At 38.9% G+C, this 17,519-nt stretch overlaps 3 protein-coding genes and 1 pseudogene across 3 annotated transcripts; 1 reads left to right on the top strand and 3 right to left on the bottom strand.

Annotated features, from left to right (window-relative positions):
* Positions 1–820: 820 nt before the first annotated feature.
* LOC123469849 lies at positions 821–2,138 on the top strand (annotated as a pseudogene).
* A 4,806-nt stretch (positions 2,139–6,944) lies between these two features.
* Positions 6,945–9,164, bottom strand: LOC116935911. Its single transcript, XM_045169353.1, has 9 exons — positions 8,925–9,164; positions 8,756–8,868; positions 8,528–8,698; positions 8,223–8,473; positions 7,997–8,158; positions 7,695–7,937; positions 7,420–7,626; positions 7,201–7,355; positions 6,945–7,131 (listed from the first exon to the last, which is right to left on the bottom strand). Exons 1-6 carry the CDS (start codon positions 9,095–9,097, stop codon positions 7,809–7,811), a joined length of 999 nt encoding a protein of 332 aa, XP_045025288.1. The 5' UTR covers positions 9,098–9,164; the 3' UTR covers positions 6,945–7,131; positions 7,201–7,355; positions 7,420–7,626; positions 7,695–7,808.
* A 242-nt stretch (positions 9,165–9,406) lies between these two features.
* Positions 9,407–11,471, bottom strand: LOC123469848. Its single transcript, XM_045169196.1, has 4 exons — positions 11,015–11,471; positions 10,839–10,945; positions 10,605–10,775; positions 9,407–10,537 (listed from the first exon to the last, which is right to left on the bottom strand). Exons 1-4 carry the CDS (start codon positions 11,469–11,471, stop codon positions 9,827–9,829), a joined length of 1,446 nt encoding a protein of 481 aa, XP_045025131.1. The 3' UTR covers positions 9,407–9,826.
* A 36-nt stretch (positions 11,472–11,507) lies between these two features.
* LOC123469847 lies at positions 11,508–12,431 on the bottom strand. The gene is made up of 3 exons (XM_045169195.1): positions 12,086–12,431; positions 11,905–12,021; positions 11,508–11,834 (listed from the first exon to the last, which is right to left on the bottom strand). The coding sequence occupies exons 1-3, from the start codon at positions 12,317–12,319 to the stop codon at positions 11,508–11,510; spliced, it is 678 nt and encodes a 225-aa protein (XP_045025130.1). The 5' UTR covers positions 12,320–12,431.
* Positions 12,432–17,519: the final 5,088 nt, after the last annotated feature.

Here is a 17,519-nt window from a genome sequence, read left to right as displayed (position 1 = left end):
AGAATCCGAGTACAAGGTTTTCGCTTGAAGGGTGCAGAGGAGACTTTTCGAACCAAAAACTTGCCATACCAAACATAAACACCCATTACCTAAAAACAACATTCCTGCACCAGAAAAAACAGTCCGCCTTACAATAACTAAACCACACCATCAAGCAGCACGACATGGAAAGAAAAAACCAACCACCCACAACCGATTCAAACCACCCGTCCCTATCGGGAACTTCCTGAACGGAGTGAGGGCCCCTAGTATAATATAATACAGATATGAATGGAGCTTTTAAACCAACATTTACTGGTAATATACACATACGTACATACTAGAAACAACTCTTTCGTACATACTGGGAATGTACAAAATGTATAAATTTCGTACATCCTTAGTATATACATTTTGGATGAAAAAAATATTCGAATTTTTATCCAAGTCTGTTCATCCCAAGAATGTACATGGGTCATACCGTTTGTATGAAGAAAAATACATCCCGCGGGACGTCGCTTGGATGTCGTGTGCCAGTAGGGTTAAGATATCGGGTAAGAAAATCAATATTCTTTTCATGGTTCATTCGTTTCAATGGTTCGCCATTTGAAAACTATTACGTTTCACATTCTAAGTTACAGACTGTGTTGTAACATTTCTCTTGTGTTGCAGCATCATGAGTTATCACGAACCTGCCGTTGGTATTGTGGAAAATGACAAGTCTCTAGCAAAACACCGAAAAAAAAGGCCAAACAAGAAGATCAAACGGTATGGGATCGCCGGTTCATCTCCGGAATCGCAGCAAAAGGATATAGCTGACCACCCCCCAACTCTTCGACACATGAACCCTCCTGCAATACCCAAAGGTACTTTCAGTTACAATTTCCTATTACGAGTTAATAATATCTTTTTATCTTCTAGGCTTGTTGGGTGTTTTTAGTAAAGAATCGGAGGATGGAGGGGAGTTAATCCGTTCAGATGCTACATTAGTGAAAAGAAGGGGAAGACCATCTCGGAAAGAAGTAATGGATGTTGAAGAAGCTCCCCTTTCTCCAAAGGCATCGACATCTACATTTCCAAATGCCACTGAGAAACTTACGCAACCCATCGAACAACCAGGTGTGGCATGTTTGGCACCAAAGAGACCACACTCTCAAACAAAGGCTACTGATTCTTCATCACTGACTGCCGGCCAAACTTCCCAGTCGGTTAATGGGTATGTCCAGGAGTCAGACACAGGAATAGCAAAACTAGACAGTAACAACAACAATGACAATGCTCCCGCATCGTTGGTCTACCTTCAGAACAACGGCCAATTGGTACCAGTAGTGGCTATGCCACAAATTCCGCCTAACTATATTGATGACATCGTTGCTGTCGGTGAGCAAATTCTCCTTCTTATTATAACGTTATTTCCCTGTTTATATAATGATAATTTCTTTTCGTTTTACATTAGAAAACGATGGAGTTCTCAGTTTATTATTACAAAATATTATGTCTGTGGGCCAGGACGTAAAAACTATTTTGAGGAATCAAGAAAATTTTCATATGAGATTAAGTGCCCTTGAAGGTGAGAGAAATGCCCTTGCCCCAGAAGGTGGAGCATCTATAAGTCTTCCTCTCGACACTGTCGAAGACTTCAAGGAAAAAGAAGAGCAATTGAGTAACGATGCCGTTGCGAACAAGCAATTGGTAACGCAAAATTTTCTAAAGTTTCTTTGATTTTTCATTAACTGCTATCAATATATGTATAGGTTTTGTCTTTGTCGCTCATGGGAGGGTCCAAGGTGTACGACACTATTGCACTGATGTTGAGGAGTTTGATGTCGAAAGAACTGCGCCTACAATTTACTGCGCAAATCCCAAAGAGGGGAAGATGGTGTTCAAAAATACGAATCTCTTCCAAGTGGTTCAAGGTGAGATAAAATAATGAGACGTCAGCCTTTTGTTTTCTATTAACGTTTTACTTTATTGTCAGACGCTGTCCGGCAGCGGCCACGTCGGAAAAGGTTTCTACGTCGGAAATTTTAAGGGTAGTTGGGAATTTGTTCACCCGTACGGCAGATGAAAAGGGTGGTCGTGAAAAGCGCCAAGAGGACGCGGCATTAAAAAAAATTGCATTTGAAGAATATAAAAAGTCGCACCCCGAAAAGTTTTAGTCGCGGGGAAAGGAGGAATCTCAAGATGACGGCTCTTCTTCCTACAGTTCTCATTCTTCTGATGAAAATGTTCCAGATACTTGAATATTTATTTTCAATTTTGTAATGCTTTTTTTAAAGCTTCTTAAAAAATGTCAATAAATGTTGGGACCACATCTAATAGTGTACACAATGTAACGTAACTGCGACATTGCATCGCCGGTTTTAGCCTTGGTTTGGGCAATAAGTTATTGGGGAAATATGGGATTAACGATATCGGTGTGATAATAAAATATAAGCCTGGGCCACGATCACAAAACTATTTTGGGACAATATCATGTTCTGTACATGGGCCCAAGTAAGAAATGCACATTGGGGTAAGCTTTGAATAACAATATTGGAATGAGTCGAAAAAATAGGCCTGGACCGCGATTGGAAAGCTTTTTTGGGAATGATACTGGTTTTCGTACATGGGCCCAAGTAAGAAAGCCCCTTTTTGACCCAATCCGGCGACAAATGCCGAATAGCGGATTCCCAATATCGGAACAACTTTGTAACATTATCGTTGGGCTACCTGTTATTCCAATATTATTCCAATACAATATTTCCAACAAATTCCCTAATCTCTGTTTCCAAGTGGGCTGGAACGCGGCCCGCGTGCGCATTCAACATTGGGACACAAACTGTTATTCCAATATTGTTCCAATGCAATATTTCCAACAAATTCCCTAATCTCTGTTTCCAAGTTGGCTGAGACGCGGCCCGCGTATAAAAACAGCTTCGTTACAATATCGGGTTGGAACTGGCCATCCAATATCGCATGTTGGCTAAACGACATAGGCACAACATTGGGAAGAGATAGAACTGCTACCCGGGAGGTTCAAGAGCTTTAATTATAGGGGGCGCCCATTGACCGCAACGATATTTACGCACGCTGCCATCAGTTTTTCTTTACTCATCTCAGTTCTAATCTTGTTTAACTGAGGAGAGTCTTCATGGTCTTCATTATTTTTACGCTTTCTAGCATTTTCTTTTAATTTTACTATCTCAGAGAAAATATCAGCATGAAAGGCCCTAATATGACTTACTTCTTAATTAGTAACATGTTTCCCTTTCAAAACGCGCTTACATTCCCCTATTTTGGACCTACTTTTATTTCCAGTTGCATCGTAATCGAAGTAATTGTGACAAGGATTTTCGTTATTCCTCCCCATGCTTACACGCTTATGAAATAAGAGAAAAGAATAACGGTGAAAACTTGGAACACACACACACACGCACCAGGTGAAGCAATACAGACCTATGCTCAAAAAACAGCTCATAGTATTGTATGAAACAGAAAAAAGGGGTGAAAAACGCCCATCTTTCGATGGTCTATTTGCATATTTTTCGATTTCCCTTTTTGGTTTGTCTTTGTGGCCAAAACAGAGGAGCTTGTTAAAATACCCATATTTTTCAGTTTTTTTTTCAGCGTTTCGAGATGCTGAGTGCACTTTGGTTGGACAATCCATTTTCTTCTTCGGCCATTCTTCTTATCACTTGAGCTAACGCTTTGTTTCCACCCTTAAGCCTCGGATTGATAATGCCTAGGTAATTCTTGAAGGAAAGGCACTGAATTCCTCTAGCGGACTAATTTGTTTGACGCACTTAGCAAGATGGGCAAGAGATGGAAATTTGGGTAATTTACTCAACACGGGTTGAGGTGAGCATGCTTAGCCCGTGTGAGCAATCGTCGGTGCTCACCCCACCAGCGCATATTTTGTTCCCAATTACAAGCGCCCCAAACGCCCAACCCGCAAAGCTTGGATATCAACAACGCCTACCTTTCGTACCTGTGAAATGAGTTTTCGTGGATATTAGATATTTTTTTATTATTTTATTCTTAACTTTTTGTTTTCCAGCAATTCCTGTACCACTGTTTCCAGCAGCCCCTTGCCCAGAATGTTCTAAGTTTGGAGTGCTTGGTATTGTAGTGGTTACATCAAATAGTAAAGCTCATCGTTGTTCAGTTGTGACTAAAGATGGTAATGAAAATTTCTTTTTAAATATTTTACAATAACATCCATTTCTCTATTCATAGAATTGTTTGAACTGAACGCCCCAGTTTACAGATGCAATCAACATAAAACCTGTAACTATAACTGGTGTGAGGTACGATTAGACGACTTTATATACCCTGGTTTTTTCCCCTGGAAATCCAAATCACCTAAGATTTATTTTCTCTACTTGTAACTCTAGTCATCTTGCAATACAAATTCTAATCCAATACTCAGTATTTATCTTAATAGATAGTCTCTTCATCGAATTTGTTTTGGACATGATTATTAAGATGAAAGAGTAGTGAAGTTTGTAATGCAATGTTTCCTATGCAACCGGCAACTAAAATGAGATTAAAAAAATTAAAAATAAAGTAATGTAAGAGCTAAAAAAGTGTCAATGATTCCCGTTTCAATTAAATGGAATAGAACCAAATCTAATAACACATTTGGAAATTAGATATCTAATTCTATTCTATTCTTTTCAATAATATTCTATTCAAACCAGTTTTCTTAACCACTAATTTACTTACATACAATAATTTTCCAGACTTATATTATTTCTCTGGTTGGGATTATAATTAAATATATAATTTGATACATAGTACAGTACCCACAAAATGATTAAGAACACCCACTCTATTTCCTTGTATTCTTATGGCACTACGTGAGTCAGTAAAAGTCAAATAACTATTTAACGGCTAGAGTAGAATTTTATTTTCTTTTTTGCTGATCAGAAGAAGAATAGATATTCAAATCACTCACACTGGATTTTTTGTACGAGTAACCCCCGCGCCCCTACACACTCGTTCATCGATTAAGAACACGAACTTTTACCCCATAAGCGCTGTGTTAAAACCGCGTTTTTCACCAACGAACTACGCGAAATTAATTTTTTTGCACCAAAAAAAACGGTGTTCTTCATTTAATAGCATTATTTCTTTATTAATTTTATTTAAAATGTTTTTATTTTGAACCTTTGCCATCTCCTCACCTTTATACTGCTCAAAACAATCTCAACACTGACACGGAGAGCAAATTTGAAAATGTGTGTGAAGCTGTAAGCAAGGGGTAGTAAAATTGTTCAGCTAATTTTTCTTCACATGTTTCCAGAATCTTCTACGCCTTTACCGATGATTTCACCCACATCTAGAAGACTGCTTACAGTAGCTCCCCCATCAGGTAATAAAATTAATAATAAACTTTTTTGGTGACGGAAAATTTTTCTCATGATGTTCAGTGCCACTTGCTGTCCCGTCAACTTCGACGACCTCGTCAAGCCCACCGATTGCCTCTAGTAAGAAGAATAAAGTTTTATACCACGTAAATTTGGTTCACTTATATTTACTATAACAGGTATATCCAATGACGGCCATGCCTTTAACCGAAGAGATTTGGAAGATACTGTGCAGAAACTGAAAATTGTTTTGTCCAGGAGATGTGGTACCGATGAAAGTATAAAAAATTGCACAGTAAATTTTTCTTTCTTCTAATACCACCTTGATATCTATCTAGATATGGTAAACCTGCTCACGTAGTAGGTTTTAGAGAAAAGGGACGTCAAACGCCAGATTACAGATTTGCAACGTCAGATGATGGAACTCAGCGATCTGGTGAAAAACAGTTGAAACAAAAAGAAAATGGGGAATCAACGACCTGTTGCAAAGCTCCAAAAACTATTTCCTATTAAGAGTCTAGAAGATTTTCTTAAAGCGCAAGACAGCCTGCTCAATGACAAAGTTTTAGAGGATGAATTGGTTAATACTCCCGTACGAAACTTTTAGCTAATTCCGTGCTAGAATTAGCTACGAAGTTAGGTGGTTTTAGCTAGAAATTTTCATGTCAAAATTTTTAAATTTCATATTGGGAAATTTAGGGTAGTGTCAGCTTTGTTTTTCATAGCTAAAATTAGCTTAAAATCTTAGATTTAAGGTAGCTTGAAACTTATAAGCTTGAATATCTTAGATTATTGGTAGCTTGAAATTTATAAGCTTGGAATCTTGAGATTAAATGTAGCTTGAAATTTATTAGCTTTAAAGGAACTGAAATCTTTGTATTGAAATTAAACCATCTTTGGTTTAATCAAATTCTTTTCCATGTTACAAGTAGGCCTTGGAGGGACATCGATTAAAACACACCACACATACATTTTTACATTTAAAATGAACACAATAAGAATACGAGCAATATCTAAGTTCAATTACAGTTTTGGCCACTTCCGCGTTAATTCAATTTAACATCAATAAAAAACGACAATTTTCAGCAACGGCAATTCGTCGGAGGTGTCGTCGACGAGCAAATGGACAGACTGCCCGACATTTAAACCTTTAAAGTCAACCAATATTACAAATGAGGAAAATGTAGGAGATGCAGGAGGGGAGTTTTCTCGTCAACACACTGAACTCGAGAGATTTCACGGCAACATGGACTCGAAACTCAATTACGACATGATTAGATGTTTTTTAAATGACGTTAACTAAAACGTAACGAACATACGTACAATCAATTTTGAATTTGAAGAGAGAAACGGCAGGGAAAAAATGACCTCTTGGTCTTAAGAAGCTGAAAGCGCTGAAAGGATGATAGAGAGAGGAGTAGGAGGGTCATCGGAAAAGAGCAATAATTGCCGTCGTGTCGACGTGACCATACTGCGCGATGGAGGAGATTATTCAAAGAAGTTGAAAATGAAAAATAAAAAAGTAGAAAATTGATAAAGAAAAGAATGACTGAACGAACAGGATATCTGTTGAACTCGAAAGTGGGGCTACACATAAACGTCGTCTTGAACGTGGTCTTGAAGAAATTTTCGCCGATTTATTGCTGTAATTGTTGGTCATCGTCATCGTCTTCCACGACCAATTTCTCTCTTGACTTGTTAGCCGTATGCTCCCCTAGAAGTTTGGATGTGATGCAAGGGTGGACCATGGATGGATCGATTGCCAACTTGTGTTTGGTTGCCCAAAACTCCACAACGAAACCTAAAATGAAAATCAAAACGTTAATATTGTGTAAATTGTTCGTTCTTAAATTCTTATACTTATACTTACTCGTAATTGCTTGTACATCATCCTTAGGAAGGGCCTCTTTCGCCGGATTATTTGACTTGTCAGTGGGTGCCTTCTTTCCGGTAAGGCTGTGTTTGGACATGAATTCCCTGTCCCACAGTGCTTCCATGATCACATTGATCATTTTGCTCATGTCCCTGTGTACACATAAAACAACTATTAGAGTTATCCTTAATAACACAAGCAATCTTAAAAACTCACTTTTTTTTGAACCAGACTTCCCATAGGACACTGCGATTGCTAGCTCATTTTGATTAATAGTTGTGTCATAATCTTTGTGAAGCTTGACTTTGTTGGTTCTTCTACTGCTTTCACTTTGCAACTGAACACGTGATTGTTCAGAATTAAGTTGACTAATTGTCAAGGTTTCCAAAGTGGACTGCAGTATAACCAACCCTTCATTAAGACCTAACAAGAATGAAATGAAATGTCAAGATAAAAATAAGAGTTTGGACAGTTTCAAAGAGAAAACTAACTTTTGGACAAGGCCAGGGGATTCATCTCTTTCAGGGACTTTACTTCTTCTTGTAAGCGAAGAATTGTAGCATCTTTTTCGGAAATTCTGTCATCGAAATCACGTCTCTCAATTTCTAGATCAAAGGTAGAATTCCGAATTTGCTCGTTGAGAAACGAGATTTCTTTTTCAGCTCATCAATTTGATCCATGTATTCATTACGGCCATGAAACTCAGCATCAACTAGCTCCGTCCATTGTTCGTCCTTAAACGGAAAATACAAATATAATAAACAAATAATTCTTACAATTATGTTGCATTTACCTGCACACGCTTCGGGTTTTCTTTTGTTGTGGAACTTGGGGGGGTGTCAACTATGTTGACGTCCAAAGAAGTAAGAATCTGAGGATCAGAATTCTTTGCTGATGACTTTTCGTTTCTTTTTGGTGTGACAGATGAATTTTCCTTGTTGTGACTTGAATTTCTCTATAAAATAAAAATCAATAATGACTGAGGTACTATTACGTGTTTACCATAAAACAAAAAAAACCTTAGATTTGGTGTCGCTCGATGATTTGAAAGACTGATCGCCTCGTTTTCTCTTCATTGGAGGCGGAGGTGGAGTAGGAGGAATCAAATCTTCGTCCTCTGATTCTGAAGAAAAAAATCGTTGCTGATTATCATCATGATCAAGGCTGCTGTCAGCAGATGTATCGGACTTGTCTTCATTTTCCCCAGTGATCAAATGGCAATCTAACCCTTCCATGTCTTCTTCTGAGATGCCCATGGTCTTCCTAATAACTGTGTAGCAGGTTAAAGTACGACATTGTAAATAATGAAAAACATTGGTACTACCTGTTGCTGACTTTTCAACTGGCAAGTTACGTGGTGGAGAGGTAGATTTATGGCCAGTGCCATGTTTCTGAGTTGCAGATGACTTCGGAGTTGATTTTTTGGCTACTGCCTTTTTGACACTGATAGGAGGCACCATGGCATCACGTACTGCCACCACCACATCTCTGTCCTCTGCACAACAAAAACTTTAAGAAAAATAACACGTGTAGTAATATGAAGTTGTACTACCTGAGAACGAGATAACTTTACATGATCTCACTTCATGTTGAACTTGGGATCTAGATTTGGTAGTCGACTGAACTGGTAGGTTCCAACCAGGATTGCTGGGAAACTTAGGCCAACTAAATACATAGCAATTTAGAACAATAACAATAAATAACAAAAAGTATGTGCTTACTTGATTCCAATAACTTTTTTTGTTCCAATAAAACCTTTTAATTGCTCGAGCTGATGATCGAAACTTTGGTCATGGAAATCTTTCGGCACTGCTATGGCCTCCAATGTGCCAATGCCCAATTCTCCACTTTTAGCAGTAAAAGTGACAAGTATATAGATCAGTGGGTCTGCCATTGCAAATATGTACGTACTGATATTAAATGTAAGAGAAAAGTCAGTGAAGAAACAGACAGCCAGACATCTTTACTTAGACTTACACCACAGACTCAGTCTATATATGCTAACACTTCGAGCGCGAAAATTCAGTGCATAGCTGCCAAATTTCAATCGATTAAAAAATAAAGGCGTAGCTGCCAAATTTCGATCGATGATTTTTTCTTTGATTTGAGTTTATATAATTTTGAAACATTAGCATATTGATGATTTTCATTAATCTGTATTAATCAGTTTCAAGATAATTGACAAGAGGAGTAACAACAAAAGTTTCCGTAAGTTCATTATGAAATCCTATAACGCACTTTTTCATTATGTCACTTGGACGGCGAGCAGTTAATTCTGTGGAAAGCCCAATCAATTTTCTACTTTGACCGGGGAAATTTAAAAATGAAATATTATCGATGGGAGGCGAATATTTCACAGCAGAAATGGTTCCCATGACTCGCCCAACTAGGAGAATATTTCCTTCTAGAGGAAATGATTGAAATGATATTATGCTTTCTATCATAAAAAAAGAATCGTCTTTCATGTAACCACAGAAATTGGTCCGTTTGGGGGATCGAGTATAACTAGTCGTTGTAAATATACCTTTTTGTGGAATGCTCACCCTTTTGTAAGAGTAGTGGTATGCAAAACTTTCTGTTGATTTTTTTAGAGAACCGTCTAAATCTGACGAAGCAAGATAATTCAAAATCGCGATTTCATAAAAAGGGTTGGTTTTTTTTTCAGTGCAGATCCAAGAAGTTTAATAGTTCCGTAACTGCTACCAAAATCTTGATTGATATGGGAATAGAAGGCTTCCTTTTGTGAAATATTCAGCAACTTCCTCAACAATGCACTTACTGTGATTGGCAAGTTAAAATTTGTAATGAGGGAGATTGCATCTGATCGTACCGCTTTTTTCAAGAGAAAGGATTTGACCATTTGCTCTGCAACACATTGGGTCCCATTCTTTAATGAAATCAATTCCCCGTTAAACCACTCGGGAATGAATGTAGAATTACTCCATGGAAGGCCCCAATTAAGTGCACTTTGAACCAAATGAGTAAGTAAGTGGAAATTATAGCGAATACGTTTTCTACCATAGAGTACTTCTGCTTCGCGGACAAAGTATTGAAAAATAAATTCGACCTCCTTAACACGCTCAACTGCTACTTCTTCTTGCAGCAGCACTTGAAGGCCATAAACGAGGCATAAGAAGTGATCATAGAACTGTTTTGGTAACAGATCTTCTAGAGCCGAAAAATAATAAAGAGCAAATGCTCTATACTCAGAAGCTTTCCAATCGCCAAGGTTTGATACTAAAGCTGATGTGCGTGTGACTTCATATGGAGGCCTCATTTGACTTAAGCGAGCATCAATAATGGCAAGTTTGTGTTTATTTAAGTGCCATAGTTCCTAATAATTAATAGATATATTGTTAGTTATATTTTTTACTATGTATATAATAATCTAAGAACCATACTGTGTGATATTTCGAATCTGTCCAAAATTCCAACAGACATTTAATTGCTCCTTGACAAACCGAATGTAAGTAGTCTGGTACTTGTGCGGTCACATAGTCGAAAAACGTGAGAGCCAAGAAAGGAGAAGGACCTTTGATTCCATGTACAGGCTTACCCATTTCTAGCGCAATCTGAAAAAAAAAATCGATATTTTAATTTTTAGCCACAGCATATATAATTTGTACCGTTATCACCATCAAGTCTTTTTCGTGCTGCTCTATTGTCCTTAATGGAAATGTAGGATTTGTTGTAGGTTCTGGATACACTCTTGCAGATCCTCTTCCTATCTTCGTTGTTTCACCTGTATATATGAAAGTAAAAATGCTGTTAAATTTTCAACGAAGAATTTTAAAAGCAAATGTTCGTGTACCAGCGTGCAAACAGAAATCGCACCCGAATTCACCGCGACATATGGTACCGTCTAGGAAAACAGTCCGGGCCATTGAATCAGTTGTTAACACCAAAGGTCTCAGAAACACGGTCAGCTCTCCAAATTTCATCCCGGAGGATCCGAGGTGCTTTAGTTCGGCTATTGATGTGTCAAGAAACGGCCCTCTAGGGGGCTTCTTGTTTCCGAACCAAAGAGCCATTAAAATCATGTGTGCCTGTCTTGCCCCGTAAGGAATTTCATTTATGACACCCATAAATGGCCAAATTCCAAATTTACTTTTTTTAAAACTCTGCGCTCCATCAACATTTAGTTGCGCTGTGAAGATCACCTGGTTTTCGGAACCATCACCACGAACTTTTTCTCTGTAGCACTTTCCACTTTGGACATCCCCCAGAGTTGTTCCGTCATATCCAGTAGTTTCTTTTCTTAATTTCATTCCGCCGCTCTCCAAAAAAAAATTTTAGTTGCTGTTCTATTGGGAGAACAAGAACGTAGCACGATCTTGACTTGTCAAATGGATGCCGGCATCTCTGTTTTTGTTTAGGAAGACCATCTTTCCCAATTTCAAGAATGGCATCACAATTCTTGTTCGCGCACACAAAATTTTTTTGACGTCCATTAATAAATGGTCATATTTTTCGACACACTTGGCGGCACTTTCAATTTCTGCTGCGGTTGATTCCGTGGCGATTTGAATTATTTTCAAATGGTCTTTGAATGCTTCATTAGATAGATGGTATTTAAGTTTGTAGGCTAGACATAGCATACTAAGGTATGCTGATGATTCACAGTCTTTATCCTGAATTTAAAAGTTGTAATATTAGGAAATTTTCAGAAAATAAGAGATAATATAGGTCTAATATACTAACCTCAAAAGTATTTGAATTCTTTTCATTCAAGTTGTATTCTTCATCACTATCGTAGGATTCACAGCCTTCTGCAACAGAGTTTTGGCTCGATGTTTTTGATTTCAGCTCAGCAATATTCTGTAACATATGAATACACCATGAATAAATGTAAATAACAAGTGCATATATATATATTTCTTACTTTGGGATCCTCATCTTCGTGGAATTGACTTGTCAATACACATGTTACGGGTTCTGAGCTAGGTTGTTCAGACTGCTGGGGATTGCTGCTGATTTCATTGTCAGAAAAATGGTTATTAACTTTTTGGTGGCATGGAGCTTTTTTTTTAACCATTTGTTCAATTTCTTCCTGAGCCTCCTTCAAATTCAATTTCCTCTTGAGGTATCGAGATAACTTACGATTCTCATTTGCCATTGTTTCATATGTCTTGTCACTTCGAATCACTGAATCAACACTCACAACAAATTTAAAGTCGTCTGATAATTTTTCTTCAAAATCTAAAAATATACAACACACTGGCGCCAATTTTTATGTTAAGCTTAATAAATTAATACCATAAAAATTAATAATTTCTTACCGAAAATATTTATATGTAATAGAACATGCTACTTTTTTTATATCGCGACAAATTCTATACTAGAATTAGCTGAAAAGTTGGGATAAATAATTAAGGGGGAAAAATTCGAGCTGATTTTTAGGTTAATAATTTCAAGCCAGTAGAAAACGCCCTAGCTTAGAAAATAAAAGCTTATAATCTGCTAAAAAAAGTGGAGCAAAACTCTAGATTGAAAATTCCATACTGGAATTAGCTTATAGTTAGGAAATAAATTTAGGGGGAAAAATTCAAGCTGGTTTTAAGGTTTATTATTTCAAGCAAGATAGGAAAACGCCCTAGCTTGGAAAATAAAAGCTTAGAATCTGCTAATAAAAGTGGAGCAAAACTCTAGATTGAAAATTCCATACTGGAATTAGCTTATAGTTAGGAAATAAATTTAGGGGTAAAAATTCAAGCTGTTTCTAAGGTTTATTTTTTCAAGCAAGATAGGAAAACGCCCTAGCTTGGAAAAAAAAAGCTGATATCTGCTAACAAAAAGGTGAATTATGTTACCATGAAAAATTTCGAGGTGATTGCAGCATGATAGCTGCTTTGATTTTTTAGCCTAGCACCGCGCGAGCTGTTATTAGCTAACAGTTCAAAATCTAAGCTAAAAGTTTCGTACGGGCTTTCAAGTTATACGTACTGTTTCTACTTCTTCTCAACTTACTTTTTCATTATTTTCTTTTTAGATTGCTCAGCTACATACCCGCGGAGGCACCAAGTCCGAGAGTGTCTGAAACTCATGCTACGTAAAATGTTAATAAATGAATTTGGCGGGCGGGTCACCTTCAAAGGGTGGAAACACAATCTCAAACTGAAGAGTACTCCATTAGGAGTCCTAATCATAAGTATTTCTTTATTTTGTGTTATTGTAGTGTGTCTGTGATAAATTATGATATGTGTTTACATGCAAGTAAGCGGTTCAAGTAGCCCATGGACGAAATGAAAGTAGCTTATGTTTGTGGCACTTGCGTCCGGTGCCATAAAGATAAACCCAGGTCCGCCAAACATCCTCAAAATGGTTTGCATACTCAGATTGATCAATTGAACCTGAACTGCAACGCAATTTATTGTATTTGATGGGAAATGTCTTGCTCGTTGCTTTAAAGTTTTTCAAATATGTGACTGTGATTTTTTGTACCTGTGATATAATGTACAGTATCCTGCACAAAACTCCGAACACCGATTTAAATGTTGAAAGCCACCAATTGGCGGGGTAACAGTTTTTTTTCTGTAAGGGGGAGGGTAGACTGGGTGATGGACACGGCAGGGCAGGGTTGGGAAAGTGTATACCTTTTTTTCTTATATGCCTTTAGTTATTACGCTTCAAGGCAAGTAACAGGTCGGGTAATTTTTGCAACCCTGAGGGTAGTGTCTTTTTTAAAACGACAGTTGGAAATGTTGGACTTAGGGAGTTGGGCTGTGTAATATTACTTGCCTAAATAACTTAGCTAGCTGTCTGTGCACAACTATGTCAATATCAATGGCATATGTGTAGAGCATCTGATTGCGATGCCGGAGATCAGTATTCGGTTCCCGATAAGGGATTGCAAAATATATGGTATCTTTATAATATTCTTCGCTTGTCGAAAATGTTTCTATTCCGACACTGAGTTTCAATAAATGAATTTAACACGTTGACAAGGAGCTCGTCCTTTGAAACGTCTGTATTCAAATCCGTTTTCTTTCCCTAGCATGGGACGGAGTACCTCACTCTGAGAGATTAGCAAGACGAATGCCGGCGAGCTGAGAGACAAAGGGGGTCGAAGATTCGAGAAGGAGGGAGGGGTAGACCAAGAAATAAACGAAAATGACACCCCAGGACAAATAAGTCACCCCTTTCCCCACAGTACGTTGCCACATTAAATCAAAATAGAAATAAACGGAAAAAAACGAAAAAAAACGGGTTCAAAAAGAAAAAGTCGGAAATTTCCGACATACACCCGGCCGGAAAAGATGCCGAATTAGTCTTCTTCTTCGATACTCTCCATACGCGCCATCCGCTGGATCTTATCCTTTGCTTGCTGAGCTGCTTTGCACTGGGGTCTTCCAGGTACTGGTTGATTTTCGACTATGGCCGAAGCGGAAGACATTGATGGATGATGAACTTGAAACTCGGCTCGACTTGGCCTTGTTTGACCAGATGACACCGACGGACTTAACACTGCTGGACTTGATACTGCTGTACCAGCTTTCTTCTTTGAATCCGACCGAATCTTTAAACTTGACTCGATCACTTCCAATGGATAAAGTTTGTTGATTGGACGACTGGTCTTTCCGTTAGAAGTCCTAATTTCTGCTGAGCGAACTAGACCATCCGCTCCTCGATTGAGTTGTTCTACTACTGCCAGCTTCCACTCCGCTCTCTTGGTCTCTGCATGGACCTGGACAACATCATCTATTTTGATGAGTCCTTCGATTGGACCTCTGGTTTTCTGATGATGCTCGCGTAGCGCCGGTATATAGACTTCACTCCAATGGCGCCAGAAGGCGCGTAAGATATTTTGCGTTCTTAAGTATGCCTTTGAGAGTACCAATGGCTCGGTAAGATCTGCCATAAGTTGGGTCATCTGCTTCTTCGTCTGCTGCGTAGTGAAACGGTAGGGTAGTGATGCGACGTCCATACATTAAATGTGATGGCGTGAGTGGCTCAAAAGTGTTGATGTCAGTTGACACGCGTGTAAGAGGCCGGTCATTCAGGATTGCTTCGATCTGAGCAGTGACTGTTTGAAGCTGAATAAAGCTGAGTCTGGTCCGTCCTACCATTTTACGGAGCGCTGTTTTAGTTAAAGCAACGAGACGCTCCCACCAACCACCATACCACGGCGCTCGCTTCGGTATGAACTTCCAAGTGGTTCTCATTTTGACCAACTCGGCTGCGACGTCGGGATGATTGAATAGCTGAGTGAGAATATTTGAAGCACTGATGAATGTTGTTGCGTTATCCGAATAGATGATTCGAGGAATAGAATGATGACTTGTAAATCGACGCAGCGCGTCTATGAACGAAGCACTGGTCATGTCTTCTACTACCTCGAGATGAATACCTCGCATAACTCCACACGTAAAAATTAGTAGATACGCTGAGATTTCTTCTCCTTTTTGACGAACAGGAATCGCACCGGTATAATCAACACCTGTCACCTCGAACGGGTACGATTCTTTAATCCGATCAGCCGGAAGTGGCACTGGATCAGGAAGGGTAAATGATGGTCCGAGCTCTCTTGACGCACTCCCGACACACTCTTTTCACTTGTGGTCTTGCTGACGGAATCCAATATCTTTGAATGAGGTGGGCCAAAGTCGACTCTGCTCTATAATGGAACACCTGCTCGTGGACAGAGATGATGATGAGTTTCGCGATTGTTGAATTCTATGGAATCAACACCGGATGTTTTGCTGAGTCGTCCATGGCCGCATTTTGAAGCCTGGCTTTGCACCTAATGACTCCGTCATTATCCAAGAAGAGGTCGAGATGTGAGACCAAAGCTGGCCTCCACGCCTTTCTCTTTGACTGCAAGTAGAGTAATTCTTTAAAGAAATATTTACTTTGATAGATACGGATCCAAGTAGTTTCAGACTTCTGTAACTCTATAGAGCTTAACGGTTGACGGTTCCAAGACTCTCATGACCGATCCTTTAATTTGAGATTGCTGAGGAGACGGAACACTTGTCCAGTCACTTTGAGAAGAGTAGACCAACTGTAGATGTGATCGTCGATTACATTGGTGAGATCCGTTACCTTGGAGACCACCGCTACTTCTTTAGTTGCTATGTGAACTATTTTGGACTGCTTGAATTCCGTAACAGACCATGTTGGCCAGTTTTTTCGATCAATTAGCCACCCTGGGCCCGATTTCCATAACTTGGATGCTTGTAACTCCTTGTACGAAGCTCCTCGAGATAAGATGTCTGCGGGATTGTCAGGCGATGACACATATTTCCATGTAACTGCATGCGTCTTATTGAAATCTCGCACTTTCTTAACTCTTTTTGTGATGAATTGGCGCGGATGGCCATCCTCCTTAGAGATCCAATAGTGGACGATTTGACTATCGCTCCACTGGAAAACTCGTAGCTTGATACCGAGTGGCTCCAATGCTGAAATGATAGTTGTGGCGATGAGGACTCCAAGATAGGCTGCCATCAACTCTGCTTCCGGAATGGATAATTCCAACTCGCCTTCTCGCTGATGATCCTTTATTGGAGTTATTCGAACTTTAGACTGAACAAAGGCGACCTCTTTTTGATGCACCAAGTAGGCTACGGTGCCGTACGCTCTGCGGCTCGCGTCGCAGAAGATGTGTAGATCCCGAATCACGGATATGTCGCCAAAATTTGACCTTTTCATCGACATTGATTCTTCTTTCGTTGCGCTGAGAATGGAATCCACTATTTCATTCCATTTTTTCTGATGATCATCAGCTAGTTGGTCATCAAGTTTCACTCCATTGATTCAGAGATCTTGTAGGAGGATTTTGGCACTTGTTGCCAGTGGCGAATAAAAACCTAAAGGGTCGTAAAATGAAGCTGTGCCTTTAAGGACATCGCGCTTTGTAGTTTTCTCTGTTGGAAGCTGAATATTTGGAACTTTTACACTTAAAGTATCCGTTGAGCGGTTCCATACTAGACCTAGAGTTTTGGATTCCGCTGCTTTATCGATGACTCCTTTCTCTGATAGCTTTTTCTCCACCTGTTGATTGCTGAAACCCCATGCTTGAAGTGGTAAATTAACGCTGGACATAATGTCGCTGGCGCTAAAATGTCGCAATAATTTTCTTCAGATCACAAAAAAATAGTTTTTTTCCCTTTTTTGGTTTTTCCTGTCCATTTCTAGGAAGCACAAACTTGATCAGAGAAAAGTTTTTTCATTATTCGATACACCATATCGCATAAGTGCTCGTCCACCTCTGCGTAACAGCAATAGCTTCTGAAAAATATTTAAAAATTTGTTTTAAAAAATCTTTGTAAACCTTTTTCATATATATTTAAAGTTTTTGAAGCATAGAAGGCAGA

Source organism: Daphnia magna, linkage group LG2 (assembly GCF_020631705.1).
Source record: "Daphnia magna isolate NIES linkage group LG2, ASM2063170v1.1, whole genome shotgun sequence".
NCBI lineage: Eukaryota > Metazoa > Arthropoda > Branchiopoda > Diplostraca > Daphniidae > Daphnia > Daphnia magna.
The sequence above is the reverse complement of the archived record's forward strand: the minus strand, read 5'-3'. Positions and strand labels throughout refer to the sequence as shown.

Coding starts and splice junctions, on each gene's coding strand:
- LOC116935911 (XM_045169353.1), bottom strand. CDS start 9,097: ATGGCAGACCCACTGATCTATATACTTGTCACTTTTACTGCTAAAAGT. Junction 8,869..8,924: donor AAAAAAGTTATTGGAATCAA/GTAAGCACATAC, acceptor CTATGTATTTAG/TTGGCCTAAGTTTCCCAGCA. Junction 8,159..8,222: donor CGAGCGACACCAAATCTAAG/GTTTTTTTTGTT, acceptor TTTATTTTATAG/AGAAATTCAAGTCACAACAA.
- LOC123469848 (XM_045169196.1), bottom strand. CDS start 11,471: ATGAAATTAAGAAAAGAAACTACTGGATATGACGGAACAACTCTGGGG. Junction 10,946..11,014: donor CGATTTCTGTTTGCACGCTG/GTACACGAACAT, acceptor TCATATATACAG/GTGAAACAACGAAGATAGGA. Junction 10,776..10,838: donor AGCACGAAAAAGACTTGATG/GTGATAACGGTA, acceptor TTTTTTTTTCAG/ATTGCGCTAGAAATGGGTAA.
- LOC123469847 (XM_045169195.1), bottom strand. CDS start 12,319: ATGGCAAATGAGAATCGTAAGTTATCTCGATACCTCAAGAGGAAATTG. Junction 12,022..12,085: donor ACGAAGATGAGGATCCCAAA/GTAAGAAATATA, acceptor CATATGTTACAG/AATATTGCTGAGCTGAAATC. Junction 11,835..11,904: donor AGAATTCAAATACTTTTGAG/GTTAGTATATTA, acceptor TTTTAAATTCAG/GATAAAGACTGTGAATCATC.